Source organism: Rhinoraja longicauda, chromosome 11 (assembly GCF_053455715.1).
Source record: "Rhinoraja longicauda isolate Sanriku21f chromosome 11, sRhiLon1.1, whole genome shotgun sequence".
NCBI classification, from domain to species: domain Eukaryota; kingdom Metazoa; phylum Chordata; class Chondrichthyes; order Rajiformes; family Arhynchobatidae; genus Rhinoraja; species Rhinoraja longicauda.
The window spans coordinates 16765535-16790548 of record NC_135963.1 but is presented as its reverse complement, the minus strand read 5'-3'; the positions used below and the strand labels follow the sequence as shown (position 1 = coordinate 16790548).

Here is a 25014-nt window from a genome sequence, read left to right as displayed (position 1 = left end):
TACCCCGTTCCTGCTTTCTCCCCATACCCGCTGACTCCACTATCCTTAAGAGCTCTATCTAGCTCTCTCTTGAATGTATTCAGAGAATTGGCCTCCACTGCCCTCTGAGGCAGAGAATTCCACAGATTCACAACTCTCTGACTAAAAAAGTTTTAGCTTCTGTTTAAAATGAGCATAGACTGCATTGAGTTCATTCGAGAAGGATGCGTGGTTGCCAGTGATTCTGCCCAACTTTGCATTGTTGTCCATTATAACATGTACAATTGGTCTGGGACTTTGGCTTGGTGTGGAATTGTCTCTTGACGTCCCTGGAGGTTTTCAAAGATCTTGTGAAGACCAAGTTTGAGGCATTCAAGTTGGGACTACCCGACTTGAATGCCCCAGACTTGGTCTTCACTAGAGAGTGGAGACCATGCTTCATTCATTGTTTCCAGTTGAGAAATATTCAGATTAGCTTCTTTGGCACACACTCCACACATTTGCTGATAAAGTCTGTGTTGGCAGCGGTGTATTCATTTACGCTGGCCGCTAATTCCTTGAATATGGAACGATCCATTGACTGAAAACAAATACTGGAAATGATGGGGAGAGCCCAGCCATTTTGAATCCATTGATTCAAAAGAACATCCCAGACTGAAATAAACTGCACCTTGGAGGACAAAAGTCTAGTTATTTACTCACATATGACTTTGTAGGTTAAATATAGTTGGAATGAAGTGAATCAACATGACAGAAACCTGATTTATGCTTTAAATGTATCCATGATCGTGAATTACACACAAATTAGTTTGTATGCCTTTAATCTGATTACATTAAGTAAATTGTTTTTGTCTTCTTTTTATTGCCCTCATCAACTTTAGTCTACTTCAATCATTTTATGTGGTTTTAAAATGCATTTATTTTACATTGAGAAAAGAGTATGTGCAAGTGAAAAATATAATCAACACAATTGCTTCATTAATTAGATCAATTACCAAATTATGACAATTAGGAGTTTAAAAACAATTGCCTTAAACTCCACACTCAAGTGTACAACTAAATAGGAGTGGGAGTAGTATACCTTTTGGTCCCTATTAAATATTTATTCTCGCACCTTAAACCTATGTTTTCTAGTTCTAGACTCCCTTATCCTGGTTAAAAGACTAGGGCTATTCACCTTATCCATGTCCTCATGATTCTATAAACCTCAATAGGGTCATCACTCAACCTCCTATGTTTCAGGGGAAAAAGACGCAGACTTTGGATAGGAAAGGTTTGAAGAGATATGGGGCAAACACGGGCAAATGGGACTAGCTTAGGTGGAGCATCTTGGACAGTATGGCTAAGTTGGACTGAAGGCCCTGTCTCTGTGCTGCAGGACTTCAGAACTATCCAGCCTCTCCTTATAACTCAAATAACAGACCCGGAAATATCCTTGTATATCTCCTTAGCACTCGTTCCAGTATAGTGACATCCTTTCTACAGCAGGGTGTACTGAACTGTACACTGCACTCCAAATGTGGCCTTAATGATGCCTTGTGCACCTGCAACATGACGTAAAAACTCCCGTGTTCAATAGCCTGATGAATGAAGGCATGTGTACCAAACGTCTTCTTCACCACAGACTACCCGTGTTGCGACTTTCATGGAATTATGTACTTGCTCTCCTAGGTTTCTCTGATTTGCAACAGGATCCTACAATTTACTGGGTAAGTATGCCCTGGTTTGTCTTACTAAAATATAACACTGCATTTATTTGAATGAAATTCCATCTGCCCAACATAAAAATAATAATTGTATTGTTAGATTCTTCTCAAAGGACAATAAATTGATACAGTATTCTAAACCTCTTGGTTTACACAGTGTCTCAAAATAGCCAAAACATCTTACAGCTGCAGTTTCCAATTTTTTTTAATGATACAATGGTCCTTTCATGAGTATACTACATCTCAAACCAACAAAGCACAATAGGATTGTCATTCCCCACCCTTTTCTACTGAAAAAGTTGTCACATTACTGAGAGCATGTTGATATAGAGAGCTGAATGCCAAACATTTCTCATGACCTCTTAAATCACAACATGAATGGTGTCTTTGTTCACTTGACAAAATGTTTTCAATGGGGAAATACAAAGGAAAAAAATTAAGCTCATCCTCCATTGCATAACGAAGCAATTTATTTCTACTGATTACCAGATATTCATGTAGCCAACTAAAATATTATAAATATTCCTTCCAGCAACTTCCATTCCAAAATATGTAAATATCACTGTTGAAGGTAAGCAAAGCAGATATTAAATAAAATTGAAAGCCGTTTGATTTTCCCAGCTGAAAATTATGGATTGTGACTAAGTGGGGGAAGAGCAGAGAATTAAATAGTGGTTAATTAGTTTTAATCATCCTTTGGCAGGAAAATATATTCAGTGCACAAATGTACAAAACATTCAAATGTTCCACCAAATAAATTTGGAACCTAAATTGTAGAAAAGGACAAGAAATTTATTGCTCTAGAACATCTCCCACAATAAGTTTAGATCACCATTGCTTTTTTGTTCAATTTAGTGAATATTTCACATACAATCAAATCCAAACACCCATGTCTACAGTAGATTTTGCCATTAAATATAATAGTCCTGAAAACTAACTTCCAATCTCACAATTCCGAACACAAATATTAAAGCTGTGCTCTGACATGGCTGACAAGTGCAGAATGATTCTGAATAATATGTCCAGGCAAACTTGGAAGTTATAAGCCAACAGTAAACATTACATTTTTAAGTACAGGTTTTGCTAACCTCAACTTCACTGGAAACGTGGAAGAAACCACACAGGTACTTCTTCAACAATTCTTTAATTGTTTTCATCACAGTAGCTGGTGCGCAAAGAAAATATTTAGAATTTGGCAATTTAAGAAAGTCTTCAGTAAAGAAAATGAAAGGAAACAGCTAATTGCCAATTCAAAGCTCGACCAGTAGCATTGATGCCAATGGTTTAAGGTTCCTTTAAGAGGTTGGTTATGATGCATATCAATTCTGACCTAGTAAGGACCTGGACCTATTAGTTCACCTACCGCCACAACAGATTAACAGGGGATGTGATCTCACTGGCTTTCCACTCTGCACTGGACCACTTGGAGAGAACGAACATGTATGTCAGGCTGTTGTTCATCAACAATAGCTCGGCATTCAACACCATCATGCCTACCAACCTTAACATCAATCTCAGGGCACTGAGCCTTTGCTCAGCCGTATGCAGTTTGAACTTCGACTTTCTCGTTGACTGTTTTCAATGATTCTGAACTGGCAACAGTACTTCCTCCTCAATAATCGTTAATACTGGAATGCCTCAAGGCTGTGTGCTCAGTCCCCTGCTCTACTTTCTCAATAGCCATGACTGTGTAGCCCGCATAGCTCTTATGTCATCTTTAAATTTGCCGACGATACCACTGTTGTTGGACGAATAACAGGTACCGATGAGTACAGGAGGGAGGTGATAATCTGGTTGAATGAAGCCAGAATAATTTTGCTCTCAATGTTAGCACGACCTAGGAACTGAATGTTGACTTCAGAAAGGGAAAGCTGATCCATGAACCAATGGGATCGCTGTGGAGAGAGTCAACAGTTTCAAGTTCCTAGGTCCTAGTTCCAAAATTCTGGAGATTTTTCCTGCGCCAAACACATTGGGGCAAATACAAAGAAAGCTCATGATTGCCTCTACTACTTCAGAAGATTGAAGAGTTCAATATGTCTTCATTCTATCAAACCTATGCAGGTGTACATTAAAGACCACATTGATTTGTTGCATCGTGGCCTGGTTTGGTAACTGTAACCTCCAGGAACGAAGGAGGCTGCAGATAGTGATAGACATTGCCCAGTTCATCCTGACCTTCCCACCATCGAATGGATCAAAAGGAGGTGCTACCTCAAACAGGCAGTTAATATCCTCAAAGACCCACACCACCCTTACCATGCTCTCATCTCGCTACTATCATCAGGAAGATGGTACAGGAACCCGAGAATCGTGGCCTCCAGGTTCAAGAACATCTTTTTCTCAGCAACCAGCAGGCTCTTGAATACTTCACACTAACCACAACCCTGATCAAGCAACTATGATTTACCATGGACTTTGTCTTGGTTGCACTATGTACTTTGGTTTTTTACTGTTCTGGTCTGGTTACTGAGTATTAACTGTTGTATTATTGAATATTGTATATTTATTTGTTGTGTTATTGCATAAATAAACCAGTAAAGCTGCAAGTAATTTAATCTGTGATTCTTTAAACAATGTGTAGATGCTGGGACAGAAACTGTGTGTATATGGAATCCTGTCTTGCCACTTGGTGTGAAGTATTCTGCACAGACAGGTCATGTGCAAGTAGTTAACAGTACTTGTCAGAATGTCTAATGGCAGAATACCAAAGCAGCTACTTTACTGAGAGCTGACCAAGGGCAAGCGATCATGCAGTGGATAGAAAAAGGGATTCAAAGATTCTCTTCAAACATGTGTGAAGTTTTTCAACGTTGACACACACCAGTGAAAACAAGCGTAGGTTCATCCTGTTTGGTGCACCAGCATAATAAACGGTGCTTGTTCATATAAGGGAAGCTGGAATGGAGGAAGCAAAGTGGAAGAGAAAATCTCAAAAATCTAGAATCACTAATGCTGCTGCACCACTACACTTCTGTCATCTAGGTGTAAGGAAACTCTGTGCCCATCGGTTTAATAAGCCATATTCATACACTTCACAAGATTGGACAAAATGTCGTGGTCTTTTTCGAGAACGAACGACAAACAAAACATCATTACAAACAAAAACCTACTGGACATTTTTACTATAAAAAGCTTGTATGAGGTCCTGCGTTACTTTCAATTCCACCACTTTGTAATCAACGGAATACAAGTTTCACATTTCAATTTTTTCAAAGCATCAACTTCATTGTGCACAGATCCATTTTAAGACACATCTGTCAGCACAAAACAATCCTCAAAATCTTACAACTGTACAGCATATGTGGTTCTCATTAATAAGATTTTGAGATCTATGGATTAATCCATGGGCTGCAGAAGTATAAATGTATTCCTCGTCAACAAGGTCAGCAACCAGTATTTCAACTTTTGAACACAATATTATTGCTGTTGTGAAATAATATAACCATTGTACGTAGGTCCGTGGTAAATTGTGGTGTATCCATAGTTGTTCTATAATACATGACTGTACTGGAATATAGACACTTAAAATAAAATATGAAAGAATGTGATCCGCAATGTGATCCATTCCTTTCTTCCAGAGAGGGCGGCACGGCGGTGCAGCGGTAGAGTTGCTGCCTTACAGTGCTTTCAGTGCCGGAGACGCGGGTTCGATCCCGACTATGGGTGCTGTCTTTACGGAGTTTGTACGTTCACCCCATGACCGCGTGGGTTTTCTCCAGGTGCAGGTTTGTAGGCTAATTGGCTTGGTATAATTGTGAATTGTCCCTGGTGTGTGTAGGATAGTGTTAGTGTGCGGGGATCGCTGGTCGGTGCGGACTTGGTGGGCCGAAGGGCTTGTTTCCGCACTGTATCTCTAAACTAAAATGTGCAAATTTGTACCAATAAAGTGAACATATAACAGTTTAGCATAGGAACCGACACAATTGTATTTGCTTCCATCACCACCACTGGCATTATGTCCTTGGCACCTCTCACTCACTGTTTAAAAAATCCTGCCCTGCATACTTCCTTTTAGCTTTTCTGCCTCTCACCTTAAAGCTATGCTCTCTAGTGTTTGAAATATTCTTCTTTCTGAAAGTTTTTAAATGTTTTTAGTACTCTCAATCATGTCTTTATCCTCCTCAAACAGGTTACAAGAATTATTGCATTACTATGAATGTAACGTTTCTTTTTACATAACAATAATTAAGGCTTTCAGATCAATCAAACTTGCCTAGTTTTACTTGAATTTGCGTTTTAGAAAGGTCTCCTCCCCAGAAAAGTAGATGGATATCATTTAATGCTATTATATGACCCAAATTTCGAGGTTAACTTATTGCATATATTTACCCATGTATACATTTATTCAATACCTTTATATGTATGAAGATTAATTTAATGCCAAAGGGTATTGTTGGGCTCATATTTATTTAATACAAGTTTATTCCTGTCAAAACGAATAAAAAAATGCAAGTATTAAAAAAGTAGATATTTCATGTTATCGTGAGTTACAGGCTATGTGGTAGAACCTTCAGACATTAGATACAAGGTTAGAATTTTTAAACGTACACCTTTGGAATGATGTTTTAGATATTTTGAAAAATGGGATCCTGCAAAATAAGCATCAATTGTCATAAATAAAAAGAGAAAATGCTGGAAATACTCAAACAATCATGAGCATCTGTGGAGGGAGAATCAGGGCTAATTTTTTTAGGTTGTTGACTTTCATTGCTTCCATCAGTATTTCCATGATTTTCTGTTCTAATTTCAGATTTCCAGCAACTGCAGCTTGTTGTTTTTGACCAATACCCAGAAACTATTTAAAGCTTGTTAAATTTGAGGAAGAATTTTGATGTATGTACAATCAGACTCAAATTTTATTTAAATTTATAAAAGCTATTCAGAACTTGGAGGGATAAAGCAGCTCCATCTATATATATATATATATAAATATATATATCCGTATGTATATATGTATTTCTGTGATTTTGCCAAAACGGTAAACCATGGCGCCACAATTCTTGTGCCACCTTAATCACCACTCTTGCGGCGACTGTTTATAACAGGTTTTATTTAAATCGATCTTATATTTTTAAAGTTAGAAACATTTTAAAGTTCAAAAATCTAATTTCTAAACATATTTTTCCAAGGGCTGCTGTGCGTATGATGTCACCATAGGGCACGCATGGACTCTCTCTTCACTCACACAAACAAGATGGACTCCATTAGCGGAGCCGCCCGCCCGCAATCAGGGGATCCCCTCTCCTCTCTCCAATCTCCCCTCGCTTCTCCCTCCCCTCTCCCACAACCGCCGCGAGTAATCCCAGCTCGGCTAGGCCACAGCCGCCGCCGTGCTGCCCGTCTCCAGTAGTCCGCCGCTCCGGGAGAGTAAGAGTGGGGGGGACAGGGAGGGTGCGAGGAGGAGAGAGTGGGGGTGGGAGGGAGAGTGGGACTGGGGAGGGAGACAGCGGGGGTGGGGGGGGAGTTGGTGGTGGGGGAAAGAGAGAGTGGGGGAAAGAGGGGGTGGGGGAGAGTAAGAGTGGGGCTGGGGGAGGAGAGAATGGGGGGGGTGGCGGGAAGTGAGAGTGGGCGAAAGGGTGGTGGTGGGGAAAGGGGAGGTGGGGGAGAGTGAGAGTGGCGGTGGGGAGGAGAGAATGGGGGGGTGGAAGAGGAGAGAGCGTGAAAAAGGGGGGTTATGGGGAAAGGGGAGGTGGGGGAGAGTTAGTGGGTGTGGGGGAGGAGAGAGTAACTTTTGCGCTCCCCCCCCCCCCCCCCCAGGCCCTTTACCTGATGCGACCCTCCCGGACCTTTAACTATTGCGCTCCTTCCACCCCCCCCTGTGCACCGCCGCGCGCCTCACGTCCGCACATTCCTCAGATCGGGCAGCGCTGACCGCCGGGAGGTGTAGTCGCCGCTCCCGCTCCGAGAGAGAAGGGGGGGGGGGGGGGGCGGCACCCACCCAACTGACATCAGTGCCGTGCTCATGGCCTTTCTCTCCCCTTTCCTCTCCCCCCTTGCACAGAGGAGCTGTAAGCGGCATTGCCGGGCCCACAGGCAGGGAGAGTGAGGGTAGGGGAGCGAGGTGGGGGCGAGTGGGGAGGGTGGAATAGGGTTGGGGAGGTGGAAATGGGGGTGGAGGCAGGGCTGGGGGTAGTGGGGGCAGGGGAGGGGCAAGTGGGGGTGGGTAGGGGGGGATGGAGTGGGTCAGTGGGAGGAGGAGGGGGGGATAAGGGGGATTGAGTGGGGGGGGGGGTTGAGGGTGCAACAATACAGGAGAGGCTTTGGGTCCAGGGCTCACTCAATCACACCCTCTCCCCTTCCCTGTCCCCCCTCTACGAGGAATGGGCCCAACGTATCCACTTGGTCTAGTATGAAATAAAATCTGCAGTAAAATAAGCCTATTTGTTCCATCTAGTTACCTCTGCTATAATGACGACAGCTACATATTCCATATCCCTGCAGTAATAATAATAATCTTATAACTCACCATTCCCTTGGCTTGTTTTCTCTTCCATAGCTTAAGTACAAAGATAAATTGATCCCCACTTGTACAATTGCTTTGTTTGTCTTTTTTTTTTTGCCTGCATGGTTTAGTACTGCATGGTTTTGCCTGCATGTAAATTTCCCCGGTGTGGGACGAATAAAGGAATATATTATATTATACTAGATTGTATAGAATATTAGACCAGTTATAGAAAAAGGCCATAGAAAAAGGAATGTGTTTGATAAAATATAAATTCAGCACTGCCAGGTGGAAATATGATTTTTCATTAAGTGGAGGAATAAATAGGAAAAGTTAATGACATCTTTCAATGATTGGTAGTAAATAGTTTTACATGATTTAGCTCGGTCATCCAAAAAACAAAACCCTTTAATTTGGATTTTAGTAACATATATATTGATTTAAAGAAAGTACAAAAATAACCTTGTTTGACATAAAGCTCAATGTTTACCTGGAGTTTGGTAGTTTAATCTTCTCATTTCCACCGGATCTGAAGAGTGTGCCAGCAATGGGTCTTTTCCACCTGGAACATCATCTTTTGCAGACGGGGAACTTGCACGTTTCCTGAACCAATCACATGTCATTAATATCTTTGAACTTCAGTGATTTCCATAAACTGCCATTCACTCCTAATATTGCAATTTACAGGCAAAAAACATGTCTGGTGTTTTGTTTCTGGTCAACTAAGCTGTGTGAATATTTTTTTAAATAAAACTTCCCTTTGGCCAAAACATCACATCCTGATGTTGCACCACACAATGATACATGTCTAAAGGTACAAAGGCATAATGCAGGCCATTTACAAGACTGTAAGATACGTAACAATTATGATTTAATTGCAGACTCTTAATTAGAAATTCCGATAAAACATTTTTACATGGAAGCTCTACTTGAAATATCGTATTTTATTTATTAAGCTGCTGATGAACCTGTTTATTTTCAGCGTAAAGATTATTTTTGCATTTAATCAATATTGGAATTAGGCCAATTAATTGCCATTTGAGACAAATGTTATTTTTAATATAAATAATCAAACTTATTTAAAAAGCTTAATCAAATTTGTTGTTATGACCAGAAACCACCGTCTTTTGGTATTTGCCAGATTCCTCAATTACTGTACAAATTGTTAACGTTGAAGATTTCGGTAAGGAGCGAAAAATCTGCAGGGATAGGACTGGCGGATGCAATACAAAGCAGTGTAACTTGCTCTTGAATGGATTTGCCTAATAAAGTTAGGCTTGACAGAATTTAGTTTATTTTTCATGTTTGTGCCTTGCTTATTAAACATTAAGCAATTAAATTTTGCAAGTATATTATGACTGAAATAAATAGGGTTTTCGGAACCTGAAATGATTTTACTTTCATTGTTGTATTGAAGGGAAAATGTATTTTAAACCCAAAGAAAACGATTTTTTTATAGTGGGAAGGTAAAGCTGGTCAGCCTAAATATAGGCTGATTTTACAGTAATAGGTTGAAAAACTCAGGAATTTCACATTTTGTGCAAAACAGCCTGCAACATAATCTGCTATAGAATTGTAGAACATTCGCATCTGCTCATAATTCATCATGGCAATATTACCAATCTCAGTAGAGAAATACAATTAAATTCGAAGCACCAAACAAGAAAAATATGAAAATTAGATCATGTTTGACCAAGATTGCAAGAGGATAAGAAGCATATCTTCTGTTTGTCTTCTTTGGTAAATGAGCAAGAACAAATTTGAATATTGCAACCAGAAGGAGGTCTTAGGAGTTCAGTTTAAGGTAACACTACAGATATTAGTGTGTCTTACCTTTCCTGTTTACTGTGTCCATAAGATGGCAAAATAAATGGAGTAAGAAAAATCAGTGAATGATTACTACTCACTTCAAATGAAATAAGTATGTTTAATATTCTCCCTCTGCCTCCCTCAAATATAGCCTTGCATGACTGGGTCAGAATTTATTTGTTGTGATATTATAGATCCCACAAAATTTTTAAAAAAACATTTGAAAGCTTGTAGCACCAGTTCCATGACATCAAATTTGAATCACATATAAAACAATCATTTATTTTCAGCACAAAAATACCCATTCAGAAAAACTCGAACTAAATCTTTACCTCAATCAATTTTCAAACTGGCTACCCTTTATATTTTTTGCCTCATTTCTTGGCCTGGTAGATAAACCACATTCCAGAAACTCAATAATGTTGTAACCTTTAATAACTTTCAAACCAAAGGCTGATAAATAGTGAAACACATACTTATCAAGTCTAAGTGTTGCCCGACTTTATGACTCCATGGTGTCTTCTTTGGTGAATGTTAGTGAACAATCCAAGAATCGTATTTGAAAACTAAAACAGAAAATTCTTTCCCAGCTGGAGTTTTCACTTAATGTTCAGTTCCATCTAATATGCAAGCTACTATTTATAAGAGATCCTGCTGTAAAACTAAATAGCTTTAGCATCCATTCTGTTGGCATAGGACTCCTCAAATAATGTTGGACTTATCTTACCTTTTGAACAGAAGAATAGCAATGACAATGATGATAATTAACACAACGGCAAGTACTGGTCCCATCACCCACAACATCTCAGGATCATCTTGTGTATTTGGCGAAGCGGTCACCTCCACCAGGATTGTATCAGAGTAGGGACTGGCAGCGTACATCTGCCAAGCAGAGAAAAAAGAAAAGACATTACTGTGTTAGCTGATGTCTCTATATCTTAGTTATTCTCAGTTTCAAAAGTGAAGAGTGTGTTGCCATTCCACTTGAATAAATAGAAAACCAAAAACATTAAAAGCTTTTATAGCTAATTTAAAAAAAACTATCTTTCCTCAAAGGCAAACATTTGTATATGATTTCACAAACTGTTAAAATACCTGACACACTTTCATGAGAGATCAGTGGGTAAAAGTCAGCATAAGGAACTGTGATGGATCATTGCTCAAAATGGCAATAGAGTCACAGTACAAATCTACTATTACTACAGTTAATGGGTATATTGTGTGTGGTAGATGGAAAGTATTCATAAAGTGGTAGAGCAATTAGACCAGATAACTATTAATCAGGGCAAGTAATCCTGACTGGTTGCATGGCCTGCCAATCCCAAAGCAAAGGTATCCAAGAGGCTGCAGAGTGTGATGGTCACAGCACTCCCCACCATCAAAAACATCTACATAAGGTACTGCCTCATGGCAATGGCTTCTATCATCAAGCATACCCACTATCCAGGTCATCCCCTCTTCTCATTGCTACCATGGGCAGGAGGTACAGATGCTGATGTCCCACACCACCATGTTCAGAATTAATAATAATATATTCCTTTATTCGTCCCACACCGGGGAAATTTACAGCTACTTTCCTACAACGATCAGGTTCCTGAACTGATGTGCACAACCCATATGTTACTTTGGCAATGAAACACTACAGACGGCCTCTTGCACTACCATAGAATTATTTCCTAATTGTGTTTCACACGAGGGTCTTGTTTTGGCACAGTCTTTTTCTTTTCATAGTCCTCTATGATTTATGTGTTGGGTGCTGTCGAAATCGATGTGCCTGCGATACTGTTACAAGCAAGATTTTCATTGTACCTATAAACACAACATATATATACACCTATAACACAGCAAAGAGTCGCGGGAAGCCAGAGGATTGGGAAACTTTCATAGTTCAACAGAAGGTAACAAAACGGGCAATACGGGCCGAAAAGATGAAGTACGAGGGGAAGCTGGCCAAGAATATAAAGAAGGACAGTAAAAGCTTCTTTAGAAATGGTAAGAAAAAAAGAGTAGCAAAGTCAAATGTGGGTTCCTTGAAGATAGACACGGGTGAAATTATTATGGATAACAAGGAAATGGCAGAAGAGTTGAACAGGTACTTTGGATCTGTCTTCATTAAGGAAGACACAAACAATCTCCCAGATGTACTAGAGGACAGAGGATCTTGGGGGTAGAGGAACTGAAAGAAATTTGCATTAGGCAAGAAATAGTATTGGGTAGACTGATGGGACTGACGTTTAACATATATAACATATAACAACTACAGCATGGAAACAGGCCTGTCCGGCCCTACCAGTCCACGCCGACCATTCTCTCTGACCTAGTCTCATCTACCTGCACTCAGACCATAACCCTCCAATCCCCTCCTATCCATATACCTATCCAATTTACTCTTAAATAATAAAATCGAGCCAGCCTCCACCACTTCCACCGGAAGCCCATTCCATACAGCCACAACCCTCTGAGTAAAGAAGTTCCCCCTCATGTTACCACTAAACCTTTGTCCCTCAATTCTGAAGCTATGTCCCCTTGTTGGAATCTTCCCCACTCTCAAAGGGAAAAGCCTACCCACGTCAACTCTGTCCGTCCCTCTCAAAATTTTAAAAACCTCTATCAAGTCCCCCCTCAACCTTCTACGCTCCAAAGAATAAAGACCCAACCTGTTCAACCTCTCTCTGTAGCCTAAGTGCTGAAACCCAGGCAACATTCTAGTAAATCTCCTCTGTACCCTCTCCATTTTGTCGACATCCTTCCTATAATTTGGCGACCAGAACTGCACACCATACTCCAGATTCGGCCTCACCAATGCCCTGTACAATTTCAACATTACATCCCAACTTCTATACTCGATACTCTGATTTATAAAGGCAAGCATACCAAACGCCTTCTTCACCACCCTATCCACATGAGATTCCACCTTCAGGGAACAATGCACAGTTATTCCCAGATCCCTCTGTTCCACTGCATTCCTCAATTCCCTACCATTTACCCTGTACGTCCTATTTTGATTTGTCCTACCAAAATGCAGCACCTCACACTTATCAGCATTAAACTCCATCTGCCATCTTTCAGCCCACCCTTCCAAAAGGCCCAAGTCTCTCTGTAGACTTTGAAAATCTACCTCACTGTCAACTACTCCACCTATCTTAGTATCATCTGCATATTTACTAATCCAATTTGCCACACCATCATCCAGATCATTAATGTAAATGACAAACAACAGTGGACCCAACACAGATCCTTGGGGCACTCCACTAGACACTGGCCTCCAACCTGACATACAATTGTCAACCGTTACCCTCTGGTATCTCCCATTCAGCCATTGTTGAATCCATCTTGCAACCTCACTATTAATACCCAACGATTTAACCTTCTTAATCAACCTTCCATGTGGAACCTTGTCAAATGCCTTACTGAAGTCCATATAGACAACATCCACAGCCTTGCCCTTATCAATTTCCCTGGTAACCTCTTCAAAAAATTCAAGAAGATTAGTCAAACATGACCTTCCAGGCACAAATCCATGTTGACTGTTTCTAACCAGGCCTTGATTATCCAAATAATTATATATATTGTCCCTAAGTATCTTTTGCATTAATTTTCCCACCACAGACGTCAAACTAATAGGTCTATAATTGCTAGGTTTACTTTTAGAACCTTTTTTAAACAAAGGCACAACATGCGCAATGCGCCAATCTTCCGGCACCATCCCTGTTTCTAATGACGTTTGAAATATTTCCGTCATAGCCCCTGCTATTTCTGCACTAACTTCCCTCAATGTCCTAGGGAATATCCTATCAGGACCTGGAGACTTATCCACTTTTATATTCTTCAAAAGTGTCCGTACCTCCTCTTCTTTAATCCTCCTAATTTCCATCACTACTCTACTTGTTTCGCTTACCTCACATAATTCAATATCCTTCTCCTCGGTAAATACCGAAGAAAAGAAATTGTTTAATATCTCCCCCATTTCTTCCGGCTCAGCACATAGCTGTCCACTCTGACTCTCTAATGGACCAATTTTATCCCTCACTATCCTTTTGCTATTGACATATCTGTAGAACCCCTTGGGGTTTACTTTTACATTACTTGCCAAAGCAGCCTCATATCTTTTTTTCGCTTTTCTAATTTCCTTTTTAAGATTCCTTTTACATTCTTTATATTCCTCAAGAACCTCATTTACTCCCTGCCGCTTATATTTATTGTATATCTCCCTCTTTTTCCGAACCAAGTGTCCAATTTCCCTGGAAAACCACGGCTCTTTCAAATTATTATTCTTTCCTTTCCACCGAACAGGGACATAAAGACTCTGTACTCTCAAAATTTCACCTTTAAATATCCTCCATTTCTCTATTATATCCTTTTCATAAAACAACAATTTCCATTTCACTCCTTTTAAATCCTTTCTCATCTCCTCAAAATTAGCCTTTCTCCAATCCAAAATCTCAACCCTTGGTCCAGATTTGACCTTCTCCATAATGATATTGAAACTAATGGCATTATGATCACTAGACCCAAAGTGCTCCTCAACACATACCTCCGTCACCTGACCCATCTCATTTCCTAACAGGAGGTCCAACACTGCCCCTTCTCTGGTAGGCACCTCTACGTATTGCTGCAAAAAACTATCCTGCACACATTTTACAAACTCCAAACCATCCAGCCCTTTAACAGAATGTGATTCCCAGTCTATATACGGAAAATTGAAATCACCCACAATCACCACTCTGTGCTTACTACTAATATCTGCTATCTCCTTACATATTTGCTCTTCCAATTCTCGTTCCCTATTTGGCGGTCTATAATACACCCCTATAAGAGTTGCTAAACCTTTCTCATTTCTGAGTTCCACCCAAACAGCCTCCTTAATCGAGCCTTCTAGTCTGTCCTGCCAAAGCACTGCTGTGATATCCTCCCTGACAAGCAATGCAACACCCCCACCTCTTGCCCCTCCGATTCTATCACATCTGAAACAATGAAATCCTGGAATATTTAATTGCCAATCGCAACCCTCCTGCAACCATGTTTCACTGATCGCCACAACATCATACTTCCAGATGTCAATCCAGGCTCTAAGCTCATCCACCTTTCATATCATATCATATCATATATATACAGCCGGAAACAGGCCTTTTCGGCCCTCCAAGTCCGTGCCGCCCAGCGATCCCCGTACATTAACACTATCCTACACCCACTAGGGACAATTTTTATTTTTTTTACATTTACCCAGCCAATTAACCTACATACCTGTACGTCTTTGGAGTGTGGGAGGAAACCGAAGATCTCGGAGAAAACCCACGCAGGTCACGGGGAGAACGTACAAACTCCTTACAGTACAGCACCCGTAGTCAGGATCGAACCTGAGTCTCCGGCGCTGCATTCGCTGTAAAGCAGCAACTCTACCGCTGCGCTACCGTTTCTTACAATGCTCCTAGCATTAAAATATACACATTTAAGGGACCCATCATTTCTTATTCTCAGTTTATTTCTTTTCCCTTCTTTCTCTCCTACATATTGGGTCTGAGTGTTTCCCTTTTCTGCCTCCTGCCTCACACACTTCCTATTAGCTATCTGTGTTTGAGTCCCTCCCCCCAACCGTACTAGTTTAAAGTCTCCGCAGTTATTTTAGCAAATCTCCCCGCCAGGATATTGGTTCCCCTCGGGTTCAGATGCAACCCGTCCTTTTTGTACAGGTCATACTTCCCCCAGAAGAGGTCCCAATGATCCAGAAACTTGAAACCCTGCTCCCTGCACCAGTTCCTCAGCCACGTATTTATCCTCCACCTCACTCCATTCCTATTCTCACTATCGCGTGGCACAGGCAGTAAGCCTGAGATTATTACTTTGGAAGTCCTTTTTTTTAACTCTCTTCCTAGCCCCCTGAATTCTCCTTTCAGGACCTCTTCCCTTATCCTACCTATATTGTTGGTACCTATATGTACCACGACCTCTGGCTCCTCTCCCTCCCCTTTCAGGATATCCTGGACATGCTCAGACACATCCCGGACACCGGCACCAGGGAGGCAAACCACCATCCGGGTCTCCCGACTGCGTCCACAGAAACGCCTATCTGACCCCCTCACTATAGAGTCCCCTATTACTACTGCTCTCCTCTTCCTTTCCCTACCCTTCTGAGCAACAGGGCCGGACTCCTTGCCAGAGGCCCGGGCACCGTCGTTGCCCCCAGGTAGGCTGTCCCCCCCAACAGTACTTAAACAGGAGTACTTATTTCCAAGGGGTACAGCCACCGGGGTACTCCCTAGTCCCTGCCTCTGTTCCTTGCCCCCCTAACAGTGACCCACTTGTCTACCTCCCGTGGTCTAGGAGTGACCACCTCCCTGTAACTCCTATCTATAACCTCCTCACTCTCCCTGATCAGACGGAGGTCATCAATCTGCCGCTCCAGGTTCCTAATACGGTCCCTTAGGAGCCCCATCTCGTCACACCTGGCGCAGATGTGGATGTCTGGAAGACTATCAGACTCCCAGATTCCCCACATCTGACACCCAGAACAAAAAACTGCCCTGGCAGTCATACTCTCCAAACAAAGCCCCGCGCTCGGTTACTAAACCTACCGCCCGGCCGCTACTCCAACCGCTCCAACCGCCCACCCAAAAGAACTGAGTGATCTCCTGGGAGAGGCGAAAAACCGGATAAAAAACCCAGGCCAATTTGGGAAAAAATCCGGGAAATTCCTCTCCGACCCCAAGCTAGGCAATCGAAACTAGTCCGGGAGATCACACAGGTCTTACTCCTTACTATCTCCACACAATCCCCACACACTACTTCCCAAGCAACACAGCTTGGTGCTGCTTGCTGCTGCTTGCTACTGCTGCTGTTTGCTGCTGCTACTGCCCCAGGGCCTGATGGTCTGCATCCCAGGGTACTCAGGTACTCAGGGAGGTGGCTCTAGAAATAGTCCTGAATAGATTCAGGATCAATTCCTGTGGATTGGAGGATAGCTAGTGTTATCCCACTTTCCAAGAAAGGAGCAAGAGAGAAAACGGGGAATTACAGACCAGTTAGCCTGACATCGGTGGTGGGGAAGATGCTGGAGTCAATTATTAAAGAGGTAATAATGGTGCATTTGGATAGCAGTAAAAGGATGTCCAAGTCAGCATGGGTTTATGAAAGGGAAATCATGCTTGACTAATCTTCTGGAATGTTTTGAGGATGTGGCAAGTAAAATGGATGAAGGGGAGCCAGAGGATGTAGTGTATCTAGACTTTCAGAAAGCCTTTGACAAGGTCCCACACGGGAGATTGGTGAGCAAAATTAGAGCACATGGTATTGGGGGTAGGGTGTTGACATGGATAGAGAATTGGTTGGCAGACAGGAAGCAAAGAGTAGGAGTAAACGGGTCCTTTTCAGAATGGCTGGCAGTGGCGAGTGGAGTGCCGCAAGGCTCAGTGTTGGGGCCGCAACTGTTTACCATATATATTAATGATTTGGATGAAGGAATTAGAAGAAACACTAGCAAGTTTACGGATGACACAAAGCTGGGTGGCAGTGTGAATTGCGAAGAGGATGTTAGGAGGTTGCAGGGTGGCCTGGACAGGTTGAGTGAGTGGGCAGATGCGGGGCAGATGCGTGGCAGATGCAATATAATATAGATAAATGTGAGGTTATCCACTTTGGCGGCAAAAACAAGGAGGCAGATTATTATCTCAATGGTGTCAGGTTAGGTAAGGGGGAAGTGCAGCAAAACCTGGGTGTCCTTGTACACAAGTCACTGAAAGTTGGCGTGCAGGTACAGCAGGCAGTGAAGAAAGCTAACGGCATGTTGCCCTTCATAACAAGAGGATTTCAGTATAGGAGTAAAGAGGTTCTTCTGCAGTTGTATAGGGCCCTGGTAAGACCACATCTGGAGTATTATGTACAGTTTTGGAGTTTAGAAGGATGGGAGGGGATCTTATAGAGACATTAAATTTTAAAAGGACTGGACAAGCTAGATGCAGGAAAAATGTTCCCAATGTTGGGCGAGTCCAGAACCAGGGGCCACAGAATAAAGGGGAGGCCATTTAAAACTGAGGTGAGAAGGAACTTTTTCACCCAGAGTTGTGAATTTGTGGAATTCTCTGCCACAGAGGGCAGTGGAGGCCAAATCACTGGATGGATTTAAGAGAGAGTTAGATAGAGCTCTAGGGGCTAGTGGAATCAAGGGATTTGGGGAGAAGGCAGGCACGCCATGATCACAATGGCGGTGCTGGCTCAAAGGGCAGAATGGCCTGCTCCTGCACCTATTTTCTATGTTTCTATATACATGTGCACGTGCATATGGCAATAAATTCAACTTGACTTAACTGGTTACTTATTAACATAAGGAAAAAAAACTATAGAATTGAGCAAGAAAATGCAGTTCTTTGAAGGCATGCATTGTATAGACCTCGGAGCTGCCAAAGGCAAAAATCTGCCAGACTCTGGTGCTGGTGTGGACCTACTGACCTCTCATTTAGGTTGTTATGATATTTCACCCCCATTTATCTAAAAGCAAAATTTGGAAGTTTCCCAATGTAACCTCCATATAGATGCTCAAATTGAATTGTGTCATGTTCTTTTCACCTTTCCTCAAAACGACATAAATTTTAATCAAGGCTCTAAATGTTCTCAGCTAAAATTAGGATTCAAATCATAATGCTTTCTTAATTACAAAGGAAATAGAAATTCATGTTTTAGAGGTATTCCAAACGACAAAAAAAAAATCATGGGCAATACTGAAGTAATAATAACAATAACTCCTGAGGTAATAGTTGCTACATAGGAAATACTTGGTGATTTTGCTCAGTTTCAAAATCACTAAATTTTTATGAGGCAAAGAATTAAGCCACCCTTAATAATCATGTTCTTGCATTGCCAAATTACTTCAAGGTTTGTATAAATTTCCAAACACATCAACTGATTTAACATTTCCTTTATATATAAATCTCAAGAGCCTGGCAAATTAATTTTCCTTGTCATGACTTCACGCTACATAACTAGTTGCCTGTGCAAGATAGTCTCCCCTGAAATATGACATTAAATTGTAATTCACTACAGGAGGACTGTTTTTGCTTGCTGTCAGATAAATTTAATGTCCAATTTTTCCTTGGTGCTGTGTAACCCTAAACTGAAAGCATTCTGGGCAGATGAATAATGAATACTTTGACCAGTCCTAATGAGCCATTACAGCAAAATGAGCTTAGAACTGAGTGTCAACCTGTTAAGAATCTTAGCAGAAAATTGCCACCTGGATGTCTATATAAATACATTGTGTGAGTGTTCTCACTCAGACACTTTCAATTGCAGCAGGAAAACATTAATATCTATCAAAATCCCTTAATTTTGTAATAGTTGCAAAAATGATTACTCAACATTTTTGTTACTGTGCTTTAGTGGTCCTTGATGCTCTGCAAATTTACCATGCTAATACTTTTTGATGAGAATTTAATGGTTTTAGTATTTGAAGATTATAAATCGAAGAAAAATTACAAAATAATTTTGAGAATTCTAACCATATACACAAAATACCTGGGAAAAAACTGCATGTGCTGGTTAAAATCGAAGGTAGACACAAAATGCTGGCGTAACTCGGTGGGTCAGGCAGCATCTCGGGAGAGAAGGAATGGGTTACGTTTCGGCCTGAGACCCTTCTTCAGTGTGAAGAAGGGTCTCGACCCAAAACTTCACCCATTCCTCCTCTCCCGAGATGCTGCCTATCCCGCTGAGTTACTGCATTTTGTGTCTACACAAACTACATATGTGTATTGTCTGGAGAAAACACACAGTTTAATTTATAAAAACATTATGCTCCAAAGTAAAAAAATTGTACGGAAACTTGTCAACATATATTAGAACATGATATAATCATGGTCCAGTGGCATTTAGAAACTTAGAAAATAGGTGCAGGAGTAGGCCATTCACCCTTCCAGCCAGCACCGCCATTCAATATGATCATGGCTGATCATCCAAAATCTAGTACCCCGTTCATGCTTTTTCCCCATATCCCTTGATTCCGTTAGCCCTAAGAGCTAAATCTCTCTCTCTTGAAAACATCCAGTGAATTGGTCTCCATTGCTTTCTGTGGCAGAGAATTCCACAACTCTCTGAGTGAAAAGGTTTTTCCTCATCTCAATCCTAAATGGCCTACCCATTATTCTTAAACTGTGACCCTTGGTTCTGGACTCCCCCAAGTACCAGGCTTGCACCTTGCATTTGTCTCTTTTAGCATGCCCACACTGCACTTATCTTTTATGCCAATGACCTTCTCGACATCCTATCTTGTGCTTTCAGAAGGCCATCTTCCACTGTCTCCAAATATCTATGAATTTCTAGTGATCAGGGCCACTTAAGAGACAGCAGCAATATATTTAAATATTATTTTAAAATATTACCCCCCAAAATTAAGGAAAACATTAAAACCACACACAACTTGAAGCCAATTAAAACGATTAATATTATTTAAGATGACATGAAAAAAAATCAAGCCGGTCACCTTCACATTAAATATCACTGACCCCATTTAAATGAAATGAGCAACATGAGATTTGCCAGCTAATGGTAGTGTAAAGATGGGGGTCTGGATATGAAGAGTTGTCATACCCTTGGTTCAACACCATACAGAAATACCAGGGACTTGGTGATAAGATCAGTAACGATGCAAAAGGCCAGAATAGCCTGCATCTGAAGTCTAATGTGGTCTGTACTGCTACATTGACACATGCACTTGAGCTATCTAAAGCTTTGGTATGGAGGTGCTGGGTAGACATCCGAGTGATCGGGCCCACATTTACAGGTGGAGTACAATCTGATGCCAGAATTTCATTATAGCAGTGAAAACATTACAGAGGCAAAAATTATTCTGATTAACATATTAGTTTAAGGTAAAGACTTATTACACTCTTTAGATGTAAACAAAACAGCTCTGAGAAAGATATTCCCAAAAGGCTGGAGTAACTCAGCGGAACAGGCAGCATCTCTGGAGAGAAGGAATGGGTGACGTTTTGGGTCGAGACCCTTCTTCAGACTGGTTAGGGATAAGGGAAACGAGAGATATAGATGGTGATGTGGAGAGATAAAGAGCAATGAATGAAAGATATGCAAAAATGTAACGATGATAAAGGAAACGGCCATTGTTAGCTATTTGTAGGGTGAAAATGAGAAGCTGGTGCGACTTGGGTGGGGGAGGGATAGAGAGAGAGGGAATGCCGAGGCTACCTGAAGTGAAGGTCTGTGTAGAAATGGTAAGGAGAATTAAAGTGTCCAGCAACTGGGAGATCTGGTTGGTTCACGCGGGCTGAACGAAGGTGAACTTTAATTCCCCTTCCCATTCCTACAGACCTTTCTGTCCTCTGTCTCCTCCATCGTCAGGGTGAGGCTAAACGCAAATTGGAGGAACAGCATCTCATATTTCGCTTGGGCAGCTTATAGCCCAGTGGTATGAATATTGATTTTTCTCACTTCAGGTAGCCCCGGGATTCCCTCTCTCTCTATCTCTGCCCCACCCAAGTCGCACTAGCTTCTCATTTTCACCCTACAAACAGCTAACAATGGCCCGTTTCCTTTATCATCGTTACTTTTTTGCATATCTTTCATTCATTGTTCTTTATCTCTCCACATCACCGTCTATATCTCTCGTTTCCCTTAACGCAAACCAGTCTGAAAAAGGGTCTCGACTTGAAACGTTACCCATACCTTCTCTCCAGAGATGCTGCCTGTTCCGCTGAGTTATTCCAGCTTTTTGTATCTATCTTCGATTTAAACCAGCATCTGCAGTTCCTTCTTACACAGTTATGAGAAAGATGCTTGAAGTCAATGCTCTGAAAAGAAGAGGATGAACAGGGGCCCAATAGATCAGTATTTTTGTTTATTAATTTTAATTTAGATATAGTTGCATTAGGAAATAGCTTATTTACTTTTATACCAAAAAGCTATTGGAGTGACACAAACAGTATCACTTAGGTCCATGTAATTCTATTGCGTTAAAGGATAATTCCAGATGTCAGGAAATTAAAGATTCTAATTTCTTTTCAAACAGAAACAAAATGAAAAGGACACAAAGTTCATAATGGATCGACTAACAGAATACTGGTTTTATTTATTAATAACATTTCATTTCATGTAACACAAATGATTTATCATTAATTCGATAGGAAGAATTCCAAAATCTTGAAACATTCCCAAGCTACATAAAAGTCGACTTACTGCATCCTTTTCCTCAAGAGCTGCCAAAACAAAGCACAAGTAACTGTGGCTAGGAGAGAGTGGTTTGTTGTAAAATCCTCCATAATTCCGTTCATCTCCAAGCGTGAATGTGTCGGGCAGTTTTTGTAGCTGTGCAGCAATGTACGGTTTTAGCCTCTCAGACTGCCGTCTACGTCGGATGCTATGCTGCTGGCTTATCCCTTCAAACAACTAAACATACACAAAAAAGGAATTTTAGGACCTTTTTCCTTTTTAGCCACTGTTCCACCATGTCACAATATAAGACTATATGGTGAGTCAGACAGCATCTCTGGAGAACATGGATAGATGACCTTTTGGGTAAGATGAGTGGCACCAATCTTTTTGGGGAGGTAGGGGTGTCTAAAACTGGAGGGCACAGATTTAAGATTGGTTGGGGAAGATTTAAAAGGGACCTGAGGTACAGCTTTCCATATCGAGGATGGTGGGTATATGGAATGAGCTGGCAAAGGAAGTGGTGAAGGGGGTGAAGGGTACAATTACAACATGTAAAAGGCACTTAGACGGGGTAGAAAATGTTTGGAAATATAAGGTGCAGGTAAGTGGAACTCCTTTGGTTAGACAACGTAATCATGCTGGACAAGTTGGGCCAAAGAGGCTTGTTTCCATGCTGCAAAGTTCTATGATTCATTAAATGACTAATTATTAAATGACTAAATATTACAGATGTATGAGGTATAGATAACATGGTTCTGAACGAAAGTCTTACATCATCAAGGTCCATCTCTTCAGGATTTTGCAATTTCTCTGGAACAGAACGTGCAGTCCTATCTAGTGGTACCACAACAATAAAATACCACCTAAAAGAGAGAGAGATTAAACAATCGAAATAAAGAAAAAGAAACATGCCAAATTCTCAAAGCAAATGCACAAGATGGCTTTTCAGTTCACTGCGTGACAGAAACTGTGTAGACCGACCGGAGCAATGGGGCAACATTTTACATTGATGAATTCAGGCATGAGAGGAGTATACATTCCATTTACATGGCAATGCCGCATCCTAATGTAGCCTATTTTAACTAAAGGCCTACTGATGGCCAACCCAATCTTGAAGTTCATGGCACTGTTTTGAATATCACTTATATCCACTAATTTCAGTGACATGCACTGAGGACTCTCATTATATGTATTACAGTAGGAAGCAACATTGAATGTACAAGATTTGCTGGGCATTTCAAATCAAAGTGTATATAATCTGGATATAATCCAAATTTAAAATCTGGAGAGATATGGATAATTTCTATATCTGATCGTCAATTAATCATCTAAACCTATTTTTAATCAGGAAAAGCATATTAATTCCACATATTACAGTGATGCCACATTAAAAATATGGATGGGGGGCACAGTTAGGTCACTCATGCTGGCTTATTCTTTGATCCTTAACTTTTATTATAAGGTTGCTTGGATTTATAAAATGTCTGTTTTCTATAGTAACATAATACATATCGTAAAGCTCTACACACTTGCTAGAATTTTAAAATTTCATTGAGTATTCACCATAACACTACCTATAATAGAATAATGGAATTTACATCAATGAATCCCATGAAACATCTTGTTATTTTTATTATTGGAAACTTAAATGTTGCTTTAAAAGTGCATGGGAGAAATTACATTAAGTCAGATTTCCATAAGTCAGGTCATCACAACCTGAGAAGGCCCTGTAATTTCTCACATTTTCTGATTATATTTTATTTATACCTTATCTTATTTATAAAACAAATGTTAAGAAACGGGTTGGTAAATTCACATGAGTTTCAAAAGTGCAGTGAATTCAGATCTTACTTGACAATGGCAGTAGTCTGAACCTTCGGCAAGTTGATTGGTAACTTGCCATCCTGGATGTTCTTGCTGTACACAATTGGTTTTGTTTTCAGCAAGTTAGGAGCAGTTCGGATCGATACCACCTGCTGCAGCCCACCAGCACTGTTCCCACGGTTGGTTAATACAAAGGAGTATTCAGTATCAGGCTGAAGCTTTGTAATAAGCTTTCGCATGGATTGTCCATCTACTTCTACACTTTGGCCATTATATAGGATCTGAGGAACATAAAACACGATATCAAAATGACACCTGTTCGCTTATCAAATAAACATTTCAACTTCACTTATGTTTGCTTTCCAAGGAATAATCAACATCCAGATACGCTAGGAAAATAGACAACATTAGAAATTAAAAGCAAAAAAAATGGCGATGCTTGAAATCCGAAATATGAACTGAAAATGCTGGACTTGCTGAGTGGATCAGGCAGTATATAACATGAGAAACAGAGTAGATATTTCAGTTCAGTTACCCCTCATCAGAACTAAGACGTTAGAAATTACATCCCCCCTACAATCAGTCTAAAGAAGTTTCCAAACTGAAACGTCACCTATCCATTTTCTCCAGAGATGTTGCATGACCTGCTGAGTTACTCCAGCATTTTGTCTATCTCTAGAAATTACTTGATAGTAGTCTAACGTGCCTCAGATGGTATCCTAATTGAAATAGATTTAATCCCATGGCATGGTGGTGTGGCGAAGAAAGTTGCTGTCCCACAGCTTCAGTGACCCAGTCAGTCCTGACCTTGAATGGTCAACATGTGGCGTTTGCACTTTGTCCTTGACCATGTGGATATCCTCTGGGTGCTCTAGGTACCTCCCATCTGCAAATTTGCAGATGATACAAAGCTGGGTGGTAGTGTAGGAAGATGCTATGTGGTTGCAGGGTGACTTGGACAGGTTGTGTGAGTGGGCGGATACATGCCAGATGCAGTTTAATGTGGATAAGTGTGAGGTTATCCACTTTGATGGTAAGAATAGGAAGGCAGAGTATTATCTGAATGGTGTCAAGTTAGGAAAAGGGGACGTACAACGA

At 40.9% G+C, this 25014-nt stretch overlaps 1 protein-coding gene across 22 annotated transcripts in view; it reads right to left on the bottom strand.

Annotated features, from left to right (window-relative positions):
- Positions 1–25014, bottom strand: part of ptprfa (protein tyrosine phosphatase receptor type Fa) — a 312377-nt gene that overhangs the window by 59319 nt on the left and 228044 nt on the right. For 12 of the 22 annotated variants that reach the window (XM_078408325.1, XM_078408329.1, XM_078408328.1 and 9 more), the window contains 6 exons: positions 23944–24197; positions 22865–22955; positions 22117–22326; positions 10667–10821; positions 9964–9975; positions 8621–8733 (listed from right to left, as the gene is read on the bottom strand). In XM_078408325.1, coding sequence (XP_078264451.1) covers positions 8621–8733; positions 9964–9975; positions 10667–10821; positions 22117–22326; positions 22865–22955; positions 23944–24197 — 835 coding nt within the window. The remainder of the gene's footprint in view (positions 1–8620; positions 8734–9963; positions 9976–10666; positions 10822–22116; positions 22327–22864; positions 22956–23943; positions 24198–25014) is intronic. The other 10 variants (XM_078408326.1, XM_078408331.1, XM_078408330.1 and 7 more) reach the window with 1 other exon arrangement.